The 12,593-nt window shown below is 38.0% G+C and overlaps 1 protein-coding gene across 11 annotated transcripts in view; it reads left to right on the top strand.

Annotated features, from left to right (window-relative positions):
• Positions 1–12,593, top strand: part of frmd4a (FERM domain containing 4A) — a 275,536-nt gene that overhangs the window by 241,997 nt on the left and 20,946 nt on the right. For all 11 annotated transcript variants that reach the window (XM_015353190.2, XM_015353192.2, XM_015353193.2 and 8 more), the window contains 3 exons: positions 908–984; positions 2,288–2,426; positions 4,060–4,201. In XM_015353190.2, the coding sequence (XP_015208676.1) occupies positions 908–984; positions 2,288–2,426; positions 4,060–4,201 (358 nt within the window). The remainder of the gene's footprint in view (positions 1–907; positions 985–2,287; positions 2,427–4,059; positions 4,202–12,593) is intronic.

Genomic DNA, 12,593 nt, shown 5'->3' with positions numbered 1-12,593 from the left:
GTGTAGAATGGCACCATTGATAGAAACTTCTAAATTGCAAATCCCATTGTGAGACTTTCCAAACATCCTTCTGTCTGTTTGATGATTTTCATTTCCACAGAGGGAGGCCCGGTTACAACAGTGTCTTTTCAGGACTTCTGAATCAGACTCCAATTATCACGTCTAAATGCACTGCACCCTATGAAGACTTTTTTTCCTCCTTTCTCATTGTGATTAAGCACCCCATTTGTGTGAAGCGAATTCTTTTTTTTTTGGTACAGACACAACAGTTCAAAACACTTCTATGTAGACAAGAAAGTTAAAAACTTTCTTGGTTAGGAATTTTAAGTCTTTCAAAAAGAATGGCATACTCCACCCCACTGAGCTTTTCCAGCATTTCTCTCAGCAATAGTAAATGTCAGAGCTGGTTTCAGATCTATGAGCAGGAAATGTAGTCCCAAAGGGAGATGGGGAGGGCGGGGGGTGTTGAGGAGGCGCAGGGGGGAGTTGAGGGGAGGGTTAGAATACCTCCCACTCTGGAGAGAGGAAACCGCTCAACACTACAGCAGTGCTTTCTCGCAGATGGTGAGCACTTCTGTCTTAGAACTTGTTGTTCCCGAATGCCTTGAGAGATTTTCAGAGCAACAGGACAGAGACGATCTTTTCCTAAGCAGGACTTGCTTGAAGGAGAACTGAAAAGGGGAAGCGACACACCAAAAAGGAGCTGCTGACTAATTTTAGACTTCAGAAAGTACAACCACAGTACAGCGCAGTTTCAAGGAATCGCCACTTTTGGAATGGCTATAATGTCTGGATACAATTATTATTAGGCTAAGTGTCTTTCAGACAGAAACTTGGCCTCTGCCTGGGATGTTATGTATGCGCTCCTGTGAAAACCTTCAAGGTTGTTTATTTCCATGTTCTTTAGGTGTTTCAATGGAGGCAGCTGGAAAACCTTTACTTCAGAGAGAAAAAGTTTTCTGTGGAAGTTCATGACCCTCGCAGGTAAGTGCAGCCCATAGAGCACCCTTGAAGTGGAATGATGTTTAGTTAGTGTAATCCATGTCTCAGTCTATTTGTGTGAGTACCACTCTGTGTATTTATAAGCTATAATCAGGTTTGACGTGTTTTCAAATTAACATTACCTTGTGAGCATAATCAAAATGTACATCTAATGAGCTATTAAAAGTATTTGCACTTTGAATCTTTCATTAAAATCTTGCTTCTTTCATCACATTGAAGAATTTATGTAAATGAATCCTGTATTGTGTTTGGAATTACAGATATTTGAAAGTATTTGTTAGGCATTCACAAACACTGGTTTGAGGTAACCTCACTGGATACACTCTGATATGTATTTAAGATTTATTGGTATGACCACACAATATAAACATGATTCATACAAAGTAGAGAAAGTTCCTTCAGTACCTATGGAAATATAGTACAAATATAAAATGAATAAGGTAGCCAAAAAACCTAGACCTTTTTAAGATTTTTGTTCATTTTTCTATGGCTAACAGTTTATATTTTAGGGGAAGGCTATGTTTTAATAAATGTTAAGTATACACAACAAAGTATAGTTGTGTGTGTTTATTGCTGCTTGCCTGTAAATAAAATGCTTCATCAGCATAGTATCTTGCTGCCAGGACATTGGGTAACATATAATCCTGGTGAATTTTATGTACTTTCAGAAGGTTCCTATGTGGAATAGTGCATTAGAAAAATCACACTATTATCCAAATCTGTCAGACTCTCCTCAGTTCACTTATGGTCATTTTGGCCTCCTGAAAAGAATCCTTTTCCTGCCACAAATAGTCATTTTAAACTAGATGTGACAGTTACAGGAGTGTTCTGCTTTGAACTCTAAATTTTCAGCTCTCAGATATTTTCACTTACTTTAGATATGTGATATCAACCTGTTGAACCAAAGAAATATCACATTTCAGACACACCCTAACACAGATAAGGGTTTCATGCTTATAATCAAGCAGGTGCACTGAAAACTCAGTGATATCTTTACATGGACTATCAGTTTGATTATGTTTTTAATGGCCAAACTGTCCTTAAAAATGTTAAATATTTGTCAGAGGATTACAGGATAACAGTGGAAGCACTTCAGTGTTTTTGAACCTAAAATTAATTTGCAATTTGAGTTACTATTTTGAAGCTCTGCCAGTTTCCCTGTTTTAATGAAATATGCTGTTTTTTGTTGCTGGAGTTGTTTCAGTAGACCTCTTATCTTTTATTGTTCTGCTTTAGTATTTAATGATTTCCTGCAGTATATTTAGTGTATTTGTTTCTGTTGAAGGGCTTCAGTGACTAGAAGGACCTTTGGGCACAGTGGCATTGCAGTGCACACATGGTATGCCTGTCCTGCACTGATAAAGTCCATCTGGGCTATGGCTATTAGCCAGCACCAATTCTATCTGGACAGAAAACAAAGCAAGGTAAGTGCATTTAACAGTAGATTATGGAACTGTGAAAATGTATTTTTTGCTGAGAGTACTAAAGATGTTTCTTTGCTTGCATACTCTACCTTCTACCTGTTAGTATGCAGTTTCAGTGGGGTGAAATGCAAAGAAGGGGAGGAATTCAATGTTGGGATTAATATTCTTAAAAGCCCTTTTCAAATCTTAGCCTCACTACTTCGTGTAGCAAATAACTGGACAGAGGATTAGACTTGCATATCTGAGGCAGCAGGTTGCTTGGCCTTTTTCTGCAGTCCTATGCTTCTGGAATGTGGCTTTCACTGTTACAGACTGCCTGTGTCCCATGGTGTTTACTTCCCATACTATCTAGACATAGACTATACCAAATCTGCTTCTCAGCACCACTAAATTAATGAATTAAATTCATTAAAGCCATCCAAACACATGATCTTTTTGACTGTTTTAAATACTAAAAACATCAGTTATGCACTTTTTACTAAATACAAAAAATGTCCCTTTTCTCAGCTAATATATTTAGTGTAATTCTTGTGATAAGATACATGAAATTTCATTTTCATGTTTTACAAGATTTTGCAAATACACAACTGTAAGAGGTGTCTCGAGAAAACCAGCTAAGGTTGTTTGTAGTCCTTTTGTTGATTCTGTGACTTCAGATTCCCTGAAGGTGTGACAAAAGGTATGTTCCAATCCCAGATGGAGTACTGTTGTTATGGCCTTGAATTAGGAATTAGGTTGCTTAGGTCACTCACATTGCTCCAAATATAATTCTGAGCTCTATGAACATGTGCAAAGGAACTTGCTTTTCATAGAAGTGGAAACCACCAAGTACAGATGATTATTCACAGCATTAACATCTTGTAGCCTGGTCTTACCTGAAGTCAAAACTAAAGCCAGGCTGGGCCTGCTGCTGAAAATGATGTTAGTGGATCAATACTTTGCTGTCTTCCCTCTGGGCCAGCTGTCCAAGCAGGTTACCCTGTATGGTGACTGGGGATTCTGTGCTGTAGGAGGTGGCATCATTCAGATGAGACCTGAAACTGAGACCCCAATTACTTGGTCATTAAAAACCTCATGGCATTTTTCAAAAGATTAGGGGTGTAAACTCTAGTGTCCTGGTACTCTACACTCCACTGTGGAATTTGCCACTCTGGGTTTGTACAGCCTAAGCAGCATATAATAGCTGTGCTGCAGGTTCCCTTTTATGTGTGAAGGGCTTTGAGAAGGGCCTCCCTTTCTATGAAAAGCACTATGTGCGTGGAAGGAACTATTATTAAATTATTGATAATAATAAATTATCAACAATTAAAAACCTCTGGTCCGAGAAAACATATGTGTGCTTTTATTATTCTTTTCATCTATTTCATTCTATTCTTTTCATCTTAGTTTCTCACCCTTTCTCATTGTCTCAGGTAAGACGTGCAATTCACAGATGTCTTTTAAAACAAGTATTTACAGTATGTGACTTAAGAGACTTGTAAATGTTTGCATGTCAATTCTTTTAAACGAGACATAGTGGACACACCTGTGAGATGATAAAACAGCTACCCACACTGACTAGGCCACTTCTGTTCTGCAGTTTTTATTGGGAAGTGGGAATAGGCTAAAATCCTGTTTGTCTTCTTTTTTGCAGTCAAAAATACATGCAGCGAGAAGCTTGAGTGAAATTGCCATTGACTTGACAGAAACTGGAACTCTGAAAACCTCTAAACTTGCCAACATGGGGAGCAAGGGCAAAATAATCAGTGGCAGCAGTGGAAGTCTCCTGTCCTCAGGTGAGTTCCTGTGTCCTGGGCAAGTTTTCAGGCTTCTAAGAGGGCCAGGACTTCACTTACTGCTGGAACCTTCAAGCTTTTTGTCGCTGACACAAATAAGGTCCCCCTCATTAACTAATTTAAAAATGTCAAAATGATCTCAAAAAGCAAACTAAAATCAAAGCAGGATGGAAGTGTTATAGATAATTGTGCCATTAATTATAAAATAACAAAAGAACAACTGAAGAGCATTAGCTTTGCTGTAAATGTCAGAGCCTGTCCATTGTGTAACAGTTTTGATTTTGCACACTTCCAGACCTGTGGTGAACGGTTTTTCTTTGTTTCTGGATGACTCCTGATTGGATACCACCTGAAACTACTTAGGAGAGTTGTAGTAGTAGTTGCTGTTCTGGTCTGCTGGAATCTGCACTTCCTCTCTTTTCTAAAACAAGCAAATATAAACTTGTGTACACATGACAATCACCGAGATAAAGACAAGAAATGCACATCATTGATCATATGGGGACAAACCGAGACTAGGAAAAGTAAGGGCACAAAAGAATGTTTTTCTTCCAGTGTTAAACAAAACACCCAGTGCTTATGAGCTTCAAACTGAGATGAATGGGTGTGCCATTGGTGTGAAGAAGTGTTTCAAGGTTTTTCAAGGTTCTTGCAAAAAATAAAACTGTCTTGTCCCCAGCAAATTGTAACTCTGCTGTAACAATGAATCTCCCTCCAAGAAAAGTCTATATCTGGAAGAGAAAAAACTGACCTAGTCTTAAATAACCATGGTCTCTAGATTGCTGTATGTTGTTATTGGAAGAAGGCCTGAGTTTTAGTTTCATGTCCGAACAGAGATGTCCTCAAGGGAAATGCCATGTTTAATATTTCCCCATTAGAGCAATATGTCATGAGCATGCATCACCACTTTGAATTTATTGGCCACACATGCATACCAAATACTCTCTTAAAAGTTTGATGCGATGAGAACAAGTAACATGTTTGCTGTGATTTGTAAGCAGCTTATCAGTCTTCAGATTCAGTGTGGCCTGAAAGGACATTTAGAGAAGCAAGATCACAGTTTCTTTTTGTGAAAACACTGTTAAGTGGATTGATATACAACCCTACTGGTATTCTAGCATAATACATTTTAACGTAATGCTTTTAGATTTGATCTATTAGAGAATGTATTTGCAAGTGTAGAAACGTCTGTTGTGTCCTTGGTCAAGATACTTTGCTCAGATTGCTCCAGTAAAATGTTGTGTATAAATCAGTTGAAGTGTCACCATGGATAAAAGATGGAGTCTTACAGATATATAGTGATGACAATCCTATTTCTTAACTCAGCTGAACAATGAATCATAAAACTAGTTTAAGATCAACCTTTGCTGTAATATCAAAGTGTTAAGAAAGTCATATACTGTACATGCTACTGAAAAAAAAGATTGGATTCATATAGAATGTGCACTTCACCTAGATTCCTTTTAATTTAGTTTAACATTTTGCATACGAGTGCTTATCCCGACTTGTCTTTGTTAGTTATATAGTTCTTTATTCTAAGAGCTGAACTCAGTGCTTGTATGGATTGAAGGCAGCCTGCTTTGTTACAGGACTTTGCAGGAAACAATGGCCAGCTTGTACTCATGTGTTTCTGCACATAATTGGATTTGAAGGATGTATACTACAGAGGGAAGGGTTCCTCCTAAAGCCTTTTCTTGTGAATCTGTGAGTGCAGTGGGGGAAATATCTTCTAGTCCCATGTCTGGCCCAGTGGTGCAGAAACACGTATACGAATCCTGTTAGTGAGGTCAAGCCACAGTTCGGAGAGCCAAACCAGGGGTGTGTCTTTAGTGCATAGTGAATCCTCAGAGGCTTGGCTTTGCCTTATTCTGTTCCACTGCACATTACATTGTGTCAGCTGGGGAGCCTAGGGTAATAGCTTCATTTTCTGAAGGAAATACACCAGAGGAAAGTAAGTGAGGCACAATGATTTTAGCTTTCTGCTGGATTTATTACACATACTTCCTACCAGTCTTTCCTCCCTTTTCAGTGTGTTGTTTACTGAAAAGCCTGAAAACATCCTGGTTCTGTTTGAAGAGTTGTAGTTATTTAGCTAGTTAGGTGGTTGGTTGGTTGGTTGGTCCTTTTTGTTTGCCGAGATGGTCTGATACTCTTGAGACAATAAGGGGACACAGATGCCTTCCTGTGGTGTAGAGTTTCACATCACCATATGGTATTTCACCACGCCAAGGAAAGGAAACATTTTCACAACCAGTCATTTTTGCCTGATTTAAACCACATTAGCAAAATGACACTGGTACAGATTCTGTTTTTAATCTTGTGCCTTTTATTTTGTTTCAAACTGCTTTGCCTTTCTAATACCAACACAGTGTGACTGCATTTCGCTAGGCCTCACCTTCAAAATGTTCCCTGTGTCCACAATGGATGAAGAAATAAAGTGCCTCTTGAGACTTCTAATATTTACCACCAGCTGCATTTATACCTGTATTTGTACTCCTCGGAAAGCAAATAGAATAGTGAAGTGTCAGATTAGTAGTAAATACATTAATAGTTCTTTCTGACTTTTTGGTACAGAGTTTTTTTTGTTTTTCTAATGATGAACCACTTTCTGAATTTATTAATATCACTCCATACACATTTACATTTTTTTTCTGAAGTATTCACCAGGTTATAATGCTATTATTCACACAATTACAGGGAGGAAACAGGCCTTTTCATCTCTGTGAGGTACAGTATAACCTGGGGGACCTGTTCTTAACAGTGCTAATCGTTTGGAAATCACTGAAGCAGAGCAGACATGAAAGAAACAATCAGTACATCCAGCAGGCCAAGAAAAAAAATATGCTAATAACTTAAAGAGTAGATAAAATTCCATTTTCACGGTAGAGGGGTTTGTTTTCCAAAACAAGAAATAATTTTGGAGATAGCTGCATGACAGATAGCATCTTCCGCTTCATCTGTCTTCAGTCCTTTATTCACATCAAATCCATTTCTTTCTTGTCGAAATGTATAAGTGTTTTACTAGGAGCTGCTGGCCCTTGCAGAAAGTCCTTTTGATTAAAACTTTGGGTCAGGTTAAAGTTACAAATTTGGTCCTTAAAAAGATATGCTGTAATTTGGTACTCGGCAAAATAGCACATAAACATACAAAACAACATTAAAGAGAATGCGTGTGAGGTTTTCTATATTTCTAGATGAACAACATGCACTTCTTTTACCGTAAAATCAGAACATGCAGTCGGGTTTAAAATCCTGCGCTGTGGCTGTTTGCATAATGAAGGAGAACCGAAAGAAAGGAATGCTAACTAGACTATTATCATAAGGCAGAAAGCTGCACACCTCATCTCCACATTAACCAAAAGAAAATCTATAGGTCTTGCAGATTGATGTAAGTCTGTCTTTTTGTCAGTGTAACCAATCCAGGGGTAATGGATTTAAATATTTACCTCTTAATTATTTGCCATGGTTTAATTGTACCCCTGTCTATGTCTAAATATATAATATCTTTTATCTTGAGAGAAGTCAAAGAATTTCAAAATGCACCCCCACCTTGGGTTGACAGCTTTCTTCTGTAATGTCCCACCTAGTTACAGAGCTTCCTCTGCCTTGCTTTGACTTTTGTCTTGAAATATAAGTATTTTAAAGTAGTAATTTAATGTATTGTATAACAAGAGTGCAGGGAAAGGTACTGCTTCACTCTGGACATAAGAATATAATAAAGAAATAGATTAAAGATTCGATTTCTTTCACTTTCTATGTATCTTCAGTCACAATAATGACTGACAATGTGTTTATCTCTGGTAGTTTAGTTTTAGTGTACTGTAGTCTAGTTTGTGAAGAAGACATGACTGCAGGCATTGTACTGTGAGCTGTAAAGTTCAGTCTTGTAAGTGTGTGGTGGTTTGAGGCAGCCAGCCCATTCGACTATTGATAGATTTGTCCTTAGATTTAAATTTAATGTCTGCTACACTTATTTTAGAAAGTACACTTACTTTCCACTTGAATCCAAATAACTAAAATGGCTCTGTAGTGCCTTTATGTGCAGATTCTGTCAATGATTGTGGTATCAATACTGCCAAGTCTGCCAATTAATTATTCCTTCCTCTATTGTGAATAGCTGACATAGCTCATCTCACTGTATAAAAAGAAGACTGCTCGCAATAATTACCCTATGTTTTTTTCCCGTTGGAACTATATTTAGACACTCTGTAATTATGTCCCACATTTTCTGCATTATTGGAAATTGCTGTACCACTTATTTCAATTCTGCAGAGGTTTGAATGCAGAGACTGTTTTTCTCTTTGTGAAATGCAGTGACCTTCCATTCTGCAGAACAGTAGTAAGTAAGAAATCAAGTAGAAAGTCAGATATCATGTAAGCTCAAAAACACACCACTTTCAGAAGATAAAATTGCCCTTCCCTGGTGGATTTTTTAAAATGATGCATGCTTCACACATATTGCAAGAATATGTGTGCACAAATCACATATACTGATTTTACTAGGATGGGCACCTAATACACCCTCTTTTATTGAGGAAAACTGTACAGTTATGGATAGTGTTTTGCTTAGAGTGTCATCTTATGGTACCTGCATGTTAAATGTACTGTAGCTTTTGAACACCTACCCAAGTCAGAAAAGTCTAATAGGATTTTAATCCTTGTAGTAATAATATTTTAGTTTCTGTTGGATGTTCTTAAAGGTTACTTTAAGTTACATACTGTATATCAGTAGAAATTAATAATGTACAGTATATAAAAAAAATAGCTTAATACAGTAATCAAGTATGGATGTATTACTGAATTACATTCCCTGAATTTACTGATATTATGTACTTGCAATGCTGTTTTCTGCTTGACAGTTTTTGTGTACAATTACAATGTATACAGTGTACTTTTTATACAGTTTATGTTCTGATGTGTAAAGGTTTGATTTCTCAAAGAAACTAATCATCTCTTATTCCTGGAGTTGGTCATGGTGTAATGGGCTGAGCAGGGCAGACCAGACTTCTCTTTCCCCAGTAACAATCTCCAGCTCCTCCTGGGGAATTCCCAGTCGTCCCTTTGGCGTGTCCTGGTTCTGCCCTGGCATCTTCCCAATGGGCTTACCCGGTACACTTCCAGTGAGAGGAGCCCAGGGGAAACTTCACCAGATGCCCAAAACACCTCAGCCTAAGAATTGTGTTTTTCTTCTTCACAGAAACTCTAGTAGGAGTCTTGTATTCATGTAAAAAGAAAAATCAAGTGGGAAACCCCATATAACAAATACAATAGATATTTCAAAAGAACATGCTGAACAATTTTGGCACCTTTCCAGTAGGATTTCCTTTTGCATACTTTTTGAAAATCCAATAGGAATCCAGTGGAAGTGCACTAAAAATCCTGTTGGAATCCAAAACCATTGGTTTACTACAAATTGTTTTCAAGTGTACAGTAAAGAGTAGAGCAGAGGAGATTATTGCTAATATGTACTGTACAAAGAGGGAAGAACAGTTTGTGGCCAGGATGGTTGGGATCCTGAATAATAGATTGGGCTTTAATCCAGTATCCAGTGCAGAACAAGTTGTTTAAGCCCAGATTCCTGATTTTTAAGACCAGCTTGGTAGGAACAATTGTGTTAAACGCCAAGCTTTGATCTATAAACAGCATCCTAACATAGGTGCCCCGCTTGTCTGAATGTTCTAGGGCAGTGTGTAGGTCTGTGGCATTTCCAAGCTTTTCCACTAGGAAATTACTTTCTTCTAATCATTGCAAAGCTTTTAAAATGCAGTCCTTCTCAAAACTTGTAAGGAAAGGTTAAAATATATACAGTACGCTCACACAATTTATCAGACAACACACACATCCTCTTCAATTGCACAAGTTTCCATATTAAAGGAGGACTCTGTTGGTTGCCACTGGCAAACCTTTTCAATTTTCTCATCAGTGAGGATCTTGCATTATAAAAGAGGACATAGATGTCTGTTAAGGCATGCATATGTATGAGTGAATCTGAGAATTTCAGGGAACAACACAATTATGTTGTACTGTTCGGTAGCCTTTCTGTATACAGTGTTTCCAGTCTTTTGAATGGTAAAATGATTGTTTATTTTATAAAACTGCAGGTAATGCCTGCCAGTAATTACAAAAATATAAACTATGCACTTGTTTACATTGTGTAGACAACACTCACAGCTCTTCATTTCAAAATAAATGAGAATATGTGAGTGTTTTATAGGCAATATAATTTGATGCAGATTTTAAAACAATTAAGTTGCCAACTGGATCAAAAACCTAGACCATAACCTATCCCACAACCCCGAAGCCGGAAAAATAGTGTGGTGCTGAGACTGAACCAGAATAGAGTCTGGAGGCTGGAGTGCAGTGGCAGAGTTCACAATTAGACAGCTTAGTTCTGCTGCTCCACATGACTGGCTGCCATGTGGCAGAGGGAGAATCACCTCCCAGCCCTTTCTGAGCAGTGGCTAACTTCTGAGCAGTTTAGCACAGCCTTTCTGAGCAGCTGCCAGCCGCAGCTCCTGAGCTGGGTAGCCAGGTTCCGTGACGGCAGTCCCGCAGGATATAGAGTTCATCCTGCTGTCTGAGCTGGCACATGTAAAACAATAGCCCCTTGGGGATATGATCAGAGGATTGAGAAAACAGGCATTTTTTCACTGATTCACAATTGCAGTGCGAGAGGAAAAGGGTCTGAGAGCATTCCTCAACCGCCTAATAGCTTGCGATATCCTCAACAAATATTTTGGCCTCCAACGTGTTCAGCAAATACTGTAGTTTGCGGATTTGTATTAAGCTTGGTAGGTTTCCTAAGATTTTGTTGTATCATATTGTTTCAATACATGTCCAACAGCATCATGCACATGAAATTTCCTCGTCTTAGTTTGGTGTCCTCTAAATCAAGCACATTAAATGGTAGAAAAAGGGTTACCAGACACATGCGGCACATGATGTGATAAGCGAGCATCTTACAGATTATCAGTTTTTTCTAGATGGGAAGGTCTTAACTAGCTTATTTCTGTTGTTTTTGTGACATTTTCTAACTGGAAAACTACTAGACTAGATATCACATGGATCTGTGACTAAATGCAAAAATACGCCAAAATGACCCAAGGGCATCAGCTAGCTAGTTGTTTTCTTAATATACTGTATATTTATGGTAATGTAAAGCTAGATTATTAATTTCCCTGTTACAATTTTGTTCTCATCGGGAAGTGCTGACACATAGTTTGTCCTGCTATAACAGAAGCATAACTGTTGGCTGGCTAACTGTCGGATTTCCCGTCGCGTTACTCAGAACATTTGTTTTTCTCTTACTAACAAGTTCTCGTCTGGGTTTATAGGTAATGCTTAAAAGATGCATCCTGTTCCTCTTCTGGGCAAATAATTTCCTCATTTTTATCTATATACTCCTGGCTTGTCTTCTTGGCATTTTAGTCCTAAGTTAATGCCTTCAGTTTAGTTTCTGGATGGAAAAAACTTAGATTCTCTAATAAAACATATTGCAGGACAGGAGTATTTTTATCACTCGGAAACAGTGTGTCAAAATTGAAGCCCATTTTTATTTTAGTATTGAAATAAGAACTGTAAACAGATGAGAAACTGACAACGTTGGGTTTTCTTAAAACCTGTTTTCACTGACTTCATGCCGAGCACAGGGTGTGTTAAGAGTGTGGATGTGTTCTGAACTGGCCTGGCCTTCTGCCTAACCTCAGCCTTGGCTTCCTTATCTTGCTTTCCATTTGCTTCCCAACAAACATCCTGGCAGTCTGGACAGGTGCAGACTTTTGCTTATTGCTCTTGCAGTCGACTGACCTCAGCACAAAACAATGCTCTGTGTTGCAAGGATTAGTGTTTTCATCAGCAACGATGAAACTCTAGATGCAGTACTACATTGTTACACATCCGTTTCTGCCTTATAAAGAAAGACATTCTTGGCCTTTTCGTTGCTTATTCAATGTCAAAAGATAACATAAAAAGTTCTGCTTGCATAAAAAAAGACTGATTTTATGGTACGGGCTGTGTCAAGACAATGAACAGTTGTAGCATTGGCAAAGGTCACTTTTTCTTGCACTGATGCTGGGAAGATGAAACTATGACAGGTACTGTATATGAAGAAAGTAATGTAAATAATTGTGTCGTGCACAATACATGTACAATAGTAGATGTTCCAAGGGTATTTTAATGAAAATAGTTACATTATCCATCAGCTCATCATGCTATACAACTGAAGAAACTAAGTGTATACAGTATATTTGAATATTGATAGTGATTCTGTTGCCTGTTAGTATTCTGTTATTCTGATAGAAATTCTTATCTGGAAGACAGGTATATAGCAGCTAATATCTGAAGTTTCATTCTGATTTTATCTGGGATTAAGAACCTATCGGGAATTTGGTAT

Source organism: Lepisosteus oculatus, chromosome 7, assembly GCF_040954835.1.
Source record: "Lepisosteus oculatus isolate fLepOcu1 chromosome 7, fLepOcu1.hap2, whole genome shotgun sequence".
Classification (NCBI taxonomy): domain Eukaryota; kingdom Metazoa; phylum Chordata; class Actinopteri; order Semionotiformes; family Lepisosteidae; genus Lepisosteus; species Lepisosteus oculatus.
This window is presented reverse-complemented; position numbering and strand designations above follow the sequence as displayed.